Source organism: Lethenteron reissneri, chromosome 25 (genome assembly GCF_015708825.2).
Source record: "Lethenteron reissneri isolate LAM-NWPU_2019-01 chromosome 25, ASM1570882v1, whole genome shotgun sequence".
NCBI classification, from domain to species: Eukaryota; Metazoa; Chordata; class Hyperoartia; order Petromyzontiformes; family Petromyzontidae; genus Lethenteron; species Lethenteron reissneri.
The window spans coordinates 14,899,652-14,915,249 of record NC_083803.1 but is presented as its reverse complement, the minus strand read 5'-3'; the positions used below and the strand labels follow the sequence as shown (position 1 = coordinate 14,915,249).

Below are 15,598 nucleotides of genomic sequence, written 5' to 3'. Positions count from 1 at the left end.
CAGCTTTCTTTAGAGCTTAGCCTCAAACAGTTTTAGACCAGAGGACGCCAAGAGGCGAACAGCACAAAGACAACGCTACTATCAGGACATTGAGAGCTCGGGGTGAGCAGCTACATCATGAGACCTGCTTTGCCAGTATTACTACTACACTATACACTACACAATTATACACAACTATACACTACGTTATACACTATACCAAACGCACTACTACACTATAAACTACACAACTATACACAACACTATACAACTATACACGACTATACACTACTACAATATACACTACGTTATACACTACACTCTAATGAGAACTCCGCCCTTCGTTTTAAGGAGACCACGCCCAGTTTGTTGTTGGTCGAAGCCCCGCCCTGTTTCCACAGAAACCTCGCCCCGTGCCATTGTGGCAACAGATAAAATAATAAAACAACTTAAACACATTTCGTCGAAAAAGACTGCCTTGAAAATAAACCTATATACGTAGTCGGCTACGTTACGGGGCAAACAACCAACCCTTGTTTGTTCCCGGAACGTCGGCCAATTATATAATTTTCATTTTAAGGCCACATTTTGGTTGACGCAATTACTGAGGTGTATTTTGTTGTTCCAGGGACTCCTCTACCTACAAACGAGTTAGGTTCCAGAGGTCTGTTCGTAAGTAGATTTGTTCGTAAAGTTCAACTACTCCTAAACACGGGACTGGTTTCAAAATAGTTGTATAATCATCCGTAGATATCGATGCCACCGGTTCTTCACGTTCTGCAGATACAGATACCACCACCGCCGCCATCGATTGCGCGTCGGTTCAACTTACGACTGTCGGTCCGAACAGGCAACTGGACATACGGATAGGTTAATTCGTATCTGTGGAAATTCGTACATCGAATGTTGTTCGTAAGTGGAGGAGTCCCTGTACTTATGCAAGTTCTTAAGGCGATAGTTCGTAAGTAGAGGAGTCCCTGCACGTGTGCAAGTTCATAAGTCAAATGTTCGTAAGTAGAGGAGTCCCTGTACTTGTGCAATTTCGTAAGTCGAGTGTTCGTAAGTGGAGGAGTATATGCACTTGTGTAAGTCCGTAAGTTGGACATTCGTAAGTAGAGGAGACCCTGTACTTGTGCAAGTTCGTAAGTTGGGTGTTCGTAAGTCGATGAGTTCCTGCACTTGTGTAAGGTCGTAATTTGGATCTCTGTTAGTAGAGCAGCCCCTGCACTTATGCAAGTTCGTAAGTCGAGTGTTCGTAAGTCGAAGAGTCCGTATAATAGTGCTTGTTGCACCACCGTCAACGCTTCAGCAGCAGCAGCGGCAGCGGGCGGCATCGTCAGATGAAAGCGTTCCGTGCAGGCCACAGCGCGTCGCCATGGAAACCAACCCTCTCCAAGCCCTCATTTACATAAACCCCGCCCCATATCTCAAAGACTCCGCCCCCTCGACGTCGAGGCCACGCCCCTCGCCCCTCCCACTTCTTCCTCTCCCGTGGCACTCCACTCCTCCTACTGCCTCCGAGGTCCGTCCCCTGCGTCTCAGACCCCCGTGTTGTTACCCGGCTCGGTAGGGCCCGGCTGGGCTTTGCCGGAGCCGCTGTCCTCGCCGTGTGCCGCTGCCTAGGACGGGCAAGCAGAGACAGGGGGTGGTGGTGGTGGGGGACACGACAGACGGGACAGGCGAGATCGACACTCACGCACGCACTCACTCAGGCAGGCAGGAACACAAGGGCAGGGCAGTGGTGGCGTAGGGGGTTTCGGGGTAAGATTTGGACACAGAGAAACACACACACACGCTAACAGACAGGCAGGCAACACTCACTTCGTCAGATAGATTGACGACATTCGGCAAAGCAGTTGTTGGCACGCACGCACACCCGCACCCAACCAAGCAGGCACAGGAGCAACACAAGCGTTCGGCAACCGGACAGGCAGGCAGGAAAGCAGGCAGGTTTTTACACCAGGCACACCCGTGCACAGGCAAGCAGACAGGAAGACAGAGAGAGAGAGATAGGTCGTAAGAAGGACGGGAAAACGTGGCCCGACAGGCAGGCAAGATCGTTTAGAGAAGGGAATCAAGTGCGTGGGACCATAGGGCAGACAGGTGAACAGGTAGTGCACTGTACAGGCAGGCAGCTATCCCACACACAGGGGCTAGAGCAGAGGCACAGGTGAGCAAGCAGGCGATCGTACAGGGCACTCACAAGTCGACAGGTATCTTGAGGTGGGTAGATAAGGCACTGGGACACACAGACAGACACTGGGACACACAGACAGACACTGGGACACACAGACAGTAACTGGGACACAGACAGACACTGGGACACATAGACAGGCACTGGGACACACAGACAGGCACTGGGACACAGACAGGAACTGGGTCACACAGACAGGTACTGGGACACACAGACAGACACTGGGATACACAGACAGACACTGGGACACACAGACAGGTACTGGGACACACAGACAGACACTGGGACACAGACAGACACTGGGACACACAGACAGGTACTGGGACACACAGACAGACACTGGGATACACAGACAGACACTGGGACACACAGCCAGGCACTGGGACACACAGACAGACACTGGGATACACAGCCAGACACTGGGACACAGACAGGAACTGGGACACACAGACAGACACCGGGACACACAGACAGGCACTGGGACACACAGACAGACACTGGGACACAGACAGGAACTGGGACACACAGACAGACACCGGGACACACAGCCAGACACTGGGACACAGACAGGCACTGGGACACAGACAGACACTGGGACACAGACAGGCACTGGGACACACAGACAGGCACTGGGACACACAGACAGACACTGGGACACACAGACAGACACTGGGACACACAGACAGACACTGGGACACACAGACAGACACTGGGACACACAGACAGACACTGGGACACACAGACACACTGGGACACACAGACAGACACTGGGACACACAGGCACTTGGAGAAAGGCAGAGAGAGAGAGAGGAAGTATAACACGCCATGGAGTTTGGCAATATCACTGCGGTTGCTTAAGCCTTCATACAGTAGTCGTGTGTAGTGTTATACATCGGTGCAAATACACAGCAGCAGTTAAGTAAAATATAGCTTGTCAGAACACTGCACCGCTGCTCTTGTGCAATGCCACCGTCACAACACAATACTGTCGTGGTAAATGTAGTAAGCAGTTGTTCGCGTACTATTGGAATTTAGCGAATTGTCATTTTAAGCACACTGAGTTCCATTGGGGAATATCTTCGTGTTGTAACGGAGGTAGTGCGTGAATACACGGGTAGTCGCACAGCCGCCGTGGGAGATCGACAAAGTCGCACGCGGACAGACTCAGCTCATAGGACCAGAGAGAGATTTTAAGAAAAGAGAGAGAATTCTGTGAGCACGTAGAGATACAGCCACTGTAGGGAAACGTGGCAGGCAGAGGGTGCATACACACACACACAACTGCAAGGCAAGAGCCATCATGTTCTCTAAGAAGACTCATGGCGATGCCAAGAAGTCTGCACAGAAGCTGCTGGACATCAAGAAGGACGCGATGACCCGACTCAAGCACCTGCGGGTCGTGTTGGCAGGTGAGGAGAGTTTCCAGTGGTCCAGACCATGTGTATTACAAAGGTGAGGTTCAGTAGTTCATGGACATACGTTGAGTAGACCAGTCCATGTTTATTCCATTGGTATGTCTAGCAGGCCAATCTATTATTACAAAGGTAAATCCAGTAGTCCGGTCTATGTTTATTCCTTTGGTATGTCTAGTAGTTAAACATATAGTACGTAGGTAAATGCAGTAATCTAGGACATGTGTATTACGGTGATGTCTAATAGTCTAATATATATTACATAGGTATAGGTAATATAGTAGTCCAGTCCATATTTATTGCATTCGTAAGTCCAGTTCATGTGCAGGACACAGTTACCTCCTACTCCTTGACATGTGTAGTCTCGTTGAGATGAACTTACATTTAAATGCTTAATAAATAGTCTTGGTTATTTCGGTAAAGTCACGTATATAGGAGACAAAATGAAATAAAAATAATTAAATACAAATAAAAAATAGCAAATAATAAAAGCAAAAAAATAATAATATAAAAAATGGTAAAATTAAATAATACATTTAAATAAATAAAAGCAAAAAGCCCACGACGTTTCGATCGCAACACAAGCAGTCTTCATCAGGCGGAGATGAAGACCGTCAGTGGACATAACCTAACTTATGTTCATTGACAGATACACTGGCCATTATACTGAGCAGCACACATGGTGCTATACTGCCAGGAAGCATTAAAGCAGGTATATTTACAGGTACACTGACCTATATCCTAACTCGTAGACTGGTCAGTATCGAGTACTAGCAGGTACATTGATTGATAGGTACATTGGCCAGTTTTCTGGCAGGTAGACTGGCCGGTATGCTGTGACTGGTAACTTGATTATGCTTTTTGGCAGCTACAGTGACCAGTGTATGTGAAGGAACACACGCCAGTCCTGTATACTTGCAGTATTCCAACAGATATTCTAACAGGTACACTTTCTTATATACTGATAGATATACTAAATTATATACTCGTCCTTACACTTGCTGGTACTTTTACCGACAGGTGTACTGCGAGGTACACGTGTTTGCATACTGTTTGTTATACTGGACGGTACATTGCCAGATGTTCACACCTACCTGCATCTACATCATGGGACCTCCTTTGCCAGTACAAAAATATGAGAATAGGTTTTCCCTTTTTTCTGGAAACAAAACAGGTGTTAGAATGTTAAAACACCAAACTGAAACCATTAATAAGGAATCATATCTGCATTAACCACAATACTTGCGGTCAGAATGCAAACAAAAAACATACTCTGATAATATATGCATTGTCTTTGAAACTGATTGGTCCACACCAGAGACAATGCATATATTATCATATATTACATTTTATCATATATTGTTGGAGTTTGTTTGCATTCTGACCACAAGTATTGTGGTTAATGCAGACATGATTCCCTGTAAAAGGTTTCAGTTTGGTGTTTTAACATCTTAACACCTGTTTTGTTGCCAGAAAAAAGGGGAAAACCTATTCTCATATTTTGGTACTGGCAAATGAGGTCCCATGATGTAGATGCTCACCCCTTGTTCTCATTACTCTGATAGTGCATTTTCTTTGAGCTGCACGCCTTTTGGCGTCCTCTGGTCTAACCGTTTGAGACTAGGCTTAAAAGAAAGCTGTCTCTGGTGTGGACCAATCGGTTTCAAATATAATGAATATATTAGTAGAGTATGGTTTTTTTTGCATTCTGACCACAAGTATTGTGGTTAATACAGACATTGATTCCTTATTAATGGTTTCAGTTTTATGTTTTAACATCTTAACATCTGTTTTGTTGCCAGAAAAAAGGGAAAAACCTATTCTCACCTCCTCTTTGGTTCTCTTGGTAAAGTCACGTAGTTAGAAATAAAACAAATCACGAAGTTTCAATCGCTTGTGTTGCGATCGAAACGTTGTGATTTGTTTTATTCGATTTCTACCTACGTGACTTTACCGAAAAAACCAAAGAGTATGGATCCCTGCAGTCACGAAAGCTTCAAATCAAGACTAGTCTCACCTACCTGTTTATCGGCTGCTTTACTGGCTTGTAAATAACCAGATCCGTGGTCATAGTGGATGGGTGGCTGGGTCCACAGTTCAACCAGGCAGGCGCAGAGGGGGTGGTCAGCAATCACATGTTAAAGGTGAGAAGTTAGGGGTCACACGGTTGGTCAGTTTACCGGAATAAGTTGACTTATTCCAAGTTGACTTCTTCTAAGTTGACTTATTCTGGTAAGTTGTGTAACTTCTCTGCATAATTTTGGCTCCGTGCCATTGTGCGTTTTCTCTACTGCAGGCCCCAAGTGGTTATTGTGCTTGTTGACAAGCGGTCGGTTTTACACAGAGTCGACAGCTCAACTCCTGCCTCCTCCTCCGCTTGTAATTCATCCTGGGATTTACAAAAGCTTGTCCCATCTACTCTATAGTGAATTTACAGTTGCAGCCACCCGTGATTAACCTGGGGGTTTCGAGTGTATAGTGAGCTGATGGTCTCAGCCTGATCATGAATGGGCTCGACTAAAAAAAAACCTTAATTTTTTTGCCAATCTATTTGGAATGTTTTCCCAGCTCCCGATAACAATTAAACAAAATCTTAGTTTGACTGCGGTGGGAAGAAGCACCTCTGCAGCAGGACCTGTGAGTACCGGACTTTAGGTCGTGACACCATGAAGTCCAGAAGGTAGGATGCAATTCAAGGAACCTCAAAAAATGATATCCTGTTTCCAAATCGTATTTCAGTGGTATTGATCACTGCGAAAAAACACTAGTTTATGAAATTGGGCAAGCATAGGACCACAGATATTTGGGCAATTGGTGGTGCCGGTTCTGGCCTTTTTCCCGCTTTCTGTGGTTTCCCATGAAATCTGCGTGCGTTAAAAAAAAAGTCTACATCTTCTTGACATGCAACTTTTTTTATGAATGACGTTAAATTAGCAAAGTTTGAAAGACGAAGTGGCATTGCTTGAAAGAGAATGCCTTCGAGATGACGCAGCAAATTCCCTACACCTATGTTAAGCAGTGTGGGATGCTGCCGTGGTCTAATGGTTGGCAGACTGAATGTACAATCCAGAGCTTTGCCAGTTCAATCTCCCGGCACGGCAGTTGAAGCGATGGGAAAGTGTATTTCATCCCCTCCAGGCGCTGACCTCCCCAAAAATTAGTCAATCGGCAGGTCACGTGTGTGAGTTACAGCAACGGTTATCCTACATTTTCCAAGGCTTCTGGCCAGCATAGAAGAGTAGGCCAAATACAGCCCTCTCTAGAGTTCCCTCTCTAAAGTTCCCTTTAGAGCAGACCCTTCTGCCAGCAATGGTGTCCATAAGCTATTGCAGGGCTGCACCTTTGAACCTTTATATTGTGTAGTGTGTTTACAGTGCATATGCATTTTTAAATGTATACATGGTTCAGCTCACTTATTCATGGAATGTCCTCTCACGCATTTAGATGAAATGATAGGTGCTGTCGAGGGGACAACACAGTTGTGTAACAGCGCAGGGTACATTTTTACAAAGATCTGCTGTAGCACCACAAGTTGGATTAGGGTTCAGATTGATTGGCAAGTGTACGGCAATGTTGCTGGCAAGCAAGTTGCTCCGGCTGCCAGTTCGAAATTAGGCATGATTGCATGCCTCTTAAAAATATGATCGGCAATTTCGTGGGTGCTCATTCAACCCAAGGGCATCGCGCTATGCTTCCCAATGCTATTGCAGTAGGTGTTTTTACATTCGGTGTTATTACAATCGTACGCATTGCGTAACAATGCCATTCATAACGCTAGAATTATAGCCACAAAGTGATGTGCTACTGAACCGTGCAACATGCATTTTATTTGGTTATGCCTCCTTGGTAGGAAGTATGTGTTTTTTTCTAAGTTCGAGATTGTTAATCTGTTATCTAAAATGTAATTCCGTTTAATAAGTAACACATAATTATAACGGAAGACGCTGTCCCTTGGAATGTTAAGATTTTTGCAAGCGCTAAACCATTAACTTCTGCATTGATTTTAACATTGGCAAGGTGATACACCGCTCTCGGTCTTTACACATTAATCAGAATGGCTTACTTGTTCACCGAGGCTCACCGTGGCCAATATAGTTTAGTTCACATCGCCTGTATATATAAAGAACCGTAGTGGTCTGCTGGTGAGGGTATATAAGGAGGTTGACTATGAACTTCAGACTGTGGTGTGAAGTAAATCAGTCTGGGTTTTGTGGTCCAGAATTCCAATTCAACGTGGCCTGGCAGGAGTTTTGTGGCAAACAACAATCCATTGACAACAACGTTGTGGGACATAATTCACGTATTGCTTAAACATCACGTGCCTTTGTCCTCTGCTCTTTGTGGTTAGCGTGAAATATAATTTGCCTACACATTTCCTGATCCCCAGTCAACAAGGCATATGTGGTTGTGGTGAAGAGAAAAAAAAGCCCTAATGCTTTTGCAGTAACTTTTATTGCATTAGGGGCAGTTTGCCAAATGGCTATAATTTGAATAGTTTTGTTGTTTATGTGCTTGTTTAATTACGCCTTACATGGCTCAGAGCAAGCTGAAATAAGTTTATATATGATAATCATATGCCGCGTAATTTGATGGAGCACTGATTAAATGGGATTATTCAAACACCGCTTGCCTTATCAGTAGACCGCACTATAGGAGTTCGTTAATGAAACCAGACGAAGTTATATCCTCCTTAAATGGGGTTTTCCATGCTCACTACAGTACTCAAAACAGGGATTAAATTTTCTAAACGTCTCAATGTAGCAGTGTATCTTTCTCGTGGAGGGGAGCAGTAGCGCAGTGGTTTAACGCACTGCGATGAACTCGGCAACCCGAGTTCGATATCCGACCATGGCTAACGCTGGGGGGTGTAAATGATATCTAATATCTGACCATGGCTAACACGGGGGGCTGTAAGTGATATCTAATATCTGACCATGGCTAACACGGGGGGCTGTAAGTGATATCTGAAGCAGTCCGAGGTGCTTTCTATTCACGAGCCCGTTTTGAGCATCGTGGTGAAGTATTGTAAAACAACAACCCCCCCATTACAGGCATGGCATGAGGTGGCATTCACACAGCAGTGGATTGACAAAGGACTGTAAATAAAAATAAAATTACCCTCCCAATGTGTTCTCATGTGTGTTGCTGTGCGGCGAGAAATTAGTGTAATTGCCCAGCATACGGAGTATTTGTTGAACTGTAGATATTTAATTTAAAAATCTTTACACAATATGCATTAGTCATAGCCCCCCAAACACTACAACTTGAAATGCGGCCAATCTCGGAAGCTGAGCAGGACCGGAAGCCTGCTTACACGTGGATGGGTGGCTTTTGGGGCTCGACAGGTATTGTGGGCATGGTGCAGCAAGGTGGCCAGGGAGTTTTGCGTGTTGCCCTCATTGTGTGCGTTTGGTCTTATCCGGGTTCTCTTATTTCCTCCCACATAAAGCCAAATACTCATTAATGTCATTGGCCAAACATCCCAATGCAGAACGCTCGTGAGAGAGTCTGGATACTCAGTGTGGCTCTCACAGGTAAATAAGTGGTAGTATTTTGCTGCGGTGTTTGAGATGTTTAATATACAGAGACATGAGCTAAACTTTGTACATCTGCTCAGCATCGTATACCCTGTAACTAATTCATCTTGTCGTATGCGTCTGTAAATATAAGATCCCTGTTTTGAGTACTGTATTGAGCATGGAGAAGCCCATTTAAAGAGGGTATAACTTCATGCTGCGAATTCTGACGATCAACAGTAGGCATAACATCTGGCCGGCTACCATTTCTAATTCATACTGGAGTACATTCTCCCACGTGTATTGATAGCAAACAATATACAGCACTTTGCAGCAACTACCTACAAGCAAACCAAAATTAAATTCACGCACTTGGCCTTGAATTAATATGGCTGTTATATGCAGCCGCAGTAATGATGTTTGCAATACCTATTGCACGTGGGCATCCTGGGGAAAGCGGGCAGCATTATCATATTATAAGGAGAAGTCAATAATAATTTGCAGAGGACTGTAGAATAGCAAATGTATTGAGCCTGGACTTGAAGCAGGGACAGTGAGTGAGCTGGCAGAAACAGATGGCTGGAGGAACCAGACTGTGTAGGGGCAGCAGGTGAGAAGGAGTGATGTCCCACTGAGTGAAGAATGACCGGGAGATTTAGCATTCGGTGAGTGTGTGCAGAGCAGAGGTTGCAAACGGGTTTTGATTCCTTACCCGTACCCGTACCCGGCCGCACCAGGGTCGCAAATGGGTACCCGTACCCGTACCCGGCCGGGTACGGGTACAACGTTCTCTACCCGAAATGAGTGACAAACGGTTACTCACCAGTGACTCGCGGCCTACCCGTACCCGGCCGCACCAGGGTCGCAAACGGGTACCCGTACCCGGCCGGGTACGGGTAGCCGGGTATCGGGTAGGGTACGGGTATCGGGTACCCGGTTGCGACCTCTGGCGCAGAGGGGAGTAGCATGAGACGAGAGACGGGAGCTAGCCAGGGGTATGTTTGTGGATGACCTTGACGACGGTGAGTGCGATTTTGAAATCGATTCGGGTTTGGTTTGGGGAGCCGTTGGGAAGGAGGGATCACTAGATAGGGGCGATGCCGTCATATGAATGAGTGCAGAGGCAAAAGTCTGGCAAGTGGCTTTTGAAATCACGTGGAGTTTGGAGATGAGGGATTTATTTGGAGGATACCGTAAGGGAAGGACAGAGTTGCAGAAGGTGTGGATGGGGGTCTCGGTGGGAGTTGGTGCCAGGAAGTAGCGGTTGTGGGAGATTCTTTGCAGATGGAGGTAAGAGGCCCCTTGCAGAGTCGATGTATTTTGGAACAGAGAAAGAGTTCTGGATCGGTGACAACTCTTGAGGTTTTGCACCCTCTTTGCCAGTGTAATGTTAGATCAGAAGGCGCACGCTCATACTTGAGTCTTTACCGTGGAGTGGACTTTTGCCCATGAGGAGCCCTTCCGTTTTGCCAACATTTAGCTGGAGAAAGTAAGAGCCTTTCCAAGGCGAGACCTCGTCAAAGATGCGACAGTGGAAAGTGATTGTGGGTTTAAAGTATTTTGAGATCTATTGCAAATGTGAATATGTCAGCACATAACTTGTATTGTAGACATGTTTTTATTTAAATGCAACTTGACTCCTTTCACGGTTTTCTGGGCATGCGTGTTATTTGTCCAGATTTCTGCCAAGAAACGTCACCGCAAATGCAGCTGTGTTTAGTATCTTGCTCAAGAGGACAGTTTTGTATGCATGAATAACAATCTCTGGTTATGGCTCGTGATCAGAGAGCCGTCTTGATGTTTATTAATACCATTTGTGGTGCAGTGCGCAGTGTTTCGTGTATCGGCGAGCGTCATTGTAATTTATTGTATGAAAAAGCACGTCGGTTTGCATATGCATATTATTGCATTTGTGTTGTTTTGCATATGCAAAATTGGCTTCACTCAAAATACAACGCCGGTTGTTAAAAGCAAATCTCATTCAAGTAAAGCTTTAATGGGGCTCTTACAGAGCCATATTATCGAGCGAGTGGGCGGCAGGGTCGTGCAGTGGTAATCCACGAGCCGAGAAGCCAGAAGGACCCCTGGGTTCAATTCCCGACTTGGGTGCCTTTCTGCGTGGAGTTTGTTTATTTTCTCCCCATATTTTTTTCCGCATGAGTTTCCTCTGGTTTCTTTGGATTTCTCCCATAGGTGAAAGCATACCTTGTAATTTAGAACTGCCTTTTGTGTTCAGTTTGTTTTACTCCCCCCCCCCCCCACCTCCAATTAGCATGGTTGCCTACGTGCGCTTGCGAAAGAAGTTCAATATACATACATTTATACAAAATTGGTGTTAGCCAAACATCCCAATGCAAGATCCTCCTGGAAATGAGTCTTCGGATTTAGTGTGGGGGTTCTGAGTTAAACAAATGAAAAGAAAAATAATCACGTAGGTTTTTTTAATGTTTCATTGTTATGAAGGGAAAACATGCTTCTGTCAAGTTTGTTGTAATACCTCAATAGGATAGCTCAGATATTCAGCGGCAATGAATGTCACATTGTGCAAAACTTTTGGGCTCTCTTGTTTGTAATCTATCTTTTTTTTTACTTGGCAAGGTACGCGCACGTCTTTAACTCGCTGTTATTTTGGATGCCCAAAAATGATTGTGATTCAAACTAACCCATTTTGAAAACTAAACTTTTTGTTTTACCAGGTAAGTCCCACTGAGCTACATAGATCTTTTTCAGAAGCGATCTGGCCACAAATGATAGCCCAATGAAGTGGCTTATCATGTGTAAATGTATATCAGCCAAATACTCTAAGCGCTTGTTTTCTAAATGTGGAGGGAACAACCGGAGCACCAGGAGAAGAATCCACGCGGCCACGTGGAGAACATGCAAACTCCTAATATGCAGACGTCAGTGTCGGGATCGAACCCACGACCTCCTGTATACTGGACGTGGCAGTTAACATCTCGCTACCGCGCCACTCGTACATATGGTTTGGTATTTATCACGTGCATGCGGTTTGGTGTGAACCAAAATCAATCCATATACTGTAGTGTAGCCCTAATCAAGGACTATTCCATGCAGCTTTAATATCACAAGGACAAAGCAGCAAGTCTATTTATCATCATTACCAGCAGCAGCAGCCATGCTGTAGCCAATGCTCGATATCTCATCATCACTCCATATGATCCTGCGAAGCTTCGGTTCATCTCGCTCCCACACATGACCCAATCTCTCTTCGCTCTCTCTGGCGCTCATCCTCGCAGGCGCCAGATCTCTTCTCCTCCCTCCTCCTCCACTGGCTGCGCCCCCCCCCCCACCTGCTAGCGGCATCCACCGGTGATGTTTCCCTGCCTTGGGCCACTTTCCTATACAGTCGCGACAATGTCACAACATGGCTTGCTCGCAACAACATTATAGGGTGTTAAAATCAAAAAGCTTTGATTGGAGAAACGAAGGCAGGATTGTCAAATGGCGAAAGTATTAATCATCTCAAGATTTCTGATGACAGTCACTTAACCGGCCAATGGAAATTAATGACGGGATATTATTGAAGAACCGTACGATGAAGGCTGCAATAAATTGCAGATTCCCAGCATGCATCTCAACAACGCTTATTTTTGTTTATAAAAAAAAAGTAACGAATTATTCTCGATACAAATCATGACTCCCAAGTCATGACGGGTCATGGAATCGCAGGAAGGGGAGAGGAGGCGGGGGGGGTGAATCATTACACGTCTCGGAAACACTGGTGCAGGATGTGGAGGAAGTTCATACACGGACACATGCCCTGTGAAAGTGGGGATGCAATAGATTCAGTAAAACCCACTGTAAACACCCGAGAGTTAAAGTAATTCCCCGTATTATTGTACACGCACGGCTCCTTTTGTCGATCCACAGCTGCATGAGGGCCTCCTCATGCCGTGCGGGTCATGGGGATTGTTTGACCATACTTCACCACAACTGGTCATTGCGGGCTCGTGAAGGCGAGAAGCGTACACGTATGAGCATTTGAGTACAGGGCGACAATGAATTTTGCTGTACTAGCTCGGATGCCCACCACACAGCCCCGCAGCCTATAACATGTGTGATGCATGGTGGTCACCCATCCGAGCACAATGTAGGCTCAAGCGTGCTTAAATGCCGAGGTTTGATGAGACGCATTCCGAGTGATTTGGCCATACATTAATTAACAACCTTTATTTTTTTTGCTTTTCATTCGACAGCCAATTAAGATCGGAATTGAAATCAAGTGAATATCAACCTCTTAAAAATTGACAGCGTTGTTTTGATTTTAAAACACCTTTATGAGGGTGCAAGTGTTTAGTTTGATGTAACACTTAAAATTAAACTGTATTATTGATGTGAAACCGCAGCATTATTATCTTGTTCCCAGAGCACGGTAATGAGCCGTTAATGCTTGCATCTTCTCCGAAAGGTTTTGCGACAGCGTCTTAAATAATTACTGCAGTGCTGTGTTAATGTTCGTGACTTGAAGGTAAAATCAAGCAATTGCCAGAGAAAGAGAGAGAGAACAAACGTCACGTTAAATTGTTAGTTCCCTCCGTGCATCATGAGGAGAGTGGATATAGCGCACACTGCCAAACGCAGTGCCAAGACCGAATTTCTGTCCTACGCGGCTTTCCATCCATCCTACTGCAATTTGACCTCTATTTGCATCTTTGATCCTGCGCAAGCTGAATACACGAGTTGGCTTAGAGGACAGCGCGTGTCACGTGGGTGAATGTGGCTCACGGCCAGATGGGTTTACTTCCCTTTCCTTCCCTTTCCTTCCTCTTCCTTCCACGCTTCTGTCTTCCTGCCGCTACTCAAGGAAAGCTGCTGGGGACAAGTGCCCGCATGCCCCGTGCCCACGTTGGGAGAACCGGGGGAGGCATGCTGGTGGCATAGGCCCAAACATGCCCTCTGTTTTAACGCTGTGCCTTTGTAGTTGTACGGGCGCCATGATGTATCCAAGCAAATACTTTGATTTAAAAAAATTGTTCTTTTTGAATCCTTCAAACGTAGAACTGCCTTGACGGTGCACAGAGGCTTGAGAGCTGTGTTGACTGGATAGGGGGGCATCCATATCGGTCAGATACTCGGCGAGAGACGAGACAAAATTATCAAACCATTTCAAAAGTCCTGGTTATGAGATATCATTTGCATTGGGAATGGTACAATGTGAGCTGCGCTGATTCTGAGTGTAATGGTTACAATTTGTAAGCGAGCGCTGGTCTTGATAGAGTGTAGGTCACTGTGTGCTACTATTTTTGTGGTCGCTGTCCTGGCAAATCTGTAAGTCTTCCTGGGACATTCAAGGTCCACCTAGTTTTTTGTCAGTTGCATAATAATACAGCACTCAAGATAATGCATTTACATGTTGTTTTCTCCTTCATCAATATTGGGACATTCTTATTCCCATGACATGCCCTGGTTTTTCTGTATCTCACCATCCCAATAAGAGGTGGAAATACTAAAGAAGAGGGCTACGCTTGCCCTGTGCTGCGATCGACTTGCAGACATTATTGATCCAATGTCAGATCGCATGCCAGTGTTCTTAGTATTTAAAATGACCAAATATCCTGTTCTCAATGCTGCTTAATCCAATACCGTAAAAAAACAGCAGTCGTATAAGTCAATTCCAGTGCTGCAAGGAGGCCTCGCACACCTTTCAGGCATGTGTGGGTCGTCATTTGACCATTATATTAAAAAAAGGAGGAACACTTTCTATAAATCCTATAACATGCATGCAGCATTATGGGTCATTTGACGACACATGACCACGATGCTCAGTGTGGATTGGCGATGGGATGGGGGAGAGGGGTTCTCGACACCGGTTGAGATATCACTCACCACCGATGTTAGCCGCGGCTGGGATTCGAACTCGGGTCGTTGTGTTCAGAGCGTGTACGTGGAACTTCTTTCGCACCTTACGTAACCAGCCATGCTAATCGGAGGTGGTGCATTCACCGCCACGCCAGCGTTGGACCCGATACTGTCGTGTAGGAATTGAATACGATTAACACTGGACTTGTTAATATTTTACTCTAATGAAAATGCTGCACTTTTGTTTATGTAGTGGAGTGATTAATATTTAAAACTGTGCATAGTGAAGATTACGGTGCATATTGAATTATATTATTTATGTTCACCCGCAAGTTGAAACTACAGTGCTGCATTGTTTCTTAAATTCTATTGTTATACTTTGTTCAACGTGAACATTTCTGCCAATAACGTTCATTTCCGCTCACATGACACCAGATACAATTGTGGATTGTGAATCGTCGATTGACTTTTTTTTTAGTCTTTAAAGTTACACAATTACATAAGTGACCATGTTGTTTGCCTTTGAGTAGTTTGCGTTGGTGGAGTCGTTGGCATGCTGCGCTCTAAACTCTGACCTCAGTTTAGATCCTGCCCGTGGCTAACGTCACCCTTGGCGATATCTCAACCGCTCCTGTGTTTCCCCCCCACCATCTCCCCCCCCCCCACTATCTCCCCCC

General features: G+C 45.4%; 1 protein-coding gene across 10 annotated transcripts in view; it reads left to right on the top strand.

Annotated features, from left to right (window-relative positions):
• The first annotated feature begins 1,482 nt into the window (after positions 1-1,482).
• Positions 1,483-15,598, top strand: part of LOC133347308 (ral GTPase-activating protein subunit alpha-1-like) — a 136,278-nt gene continuing 122,162 nt past the window's right edge. For 8 of the 10 annotated variants that reach the window (XM_061559467.1, XM_061559463.1, XM_061559466.1 and 5 more), the window contains exon 1: positions 1,483-3,582. In XM_061559467.1, coding sequence (XP_061415451.1) covers positions 3,474-3,582 — 109 coding nt within the window. In that variant the 5' untranslated portion in view covers positions 1,483-3,473. The remainder of the gene's footprint in view (positions 3,583-15,598) is intronic. The other 2 variants (XM_061559458.1, XM_061559459.1) reach the window with 2 other exon arrangements.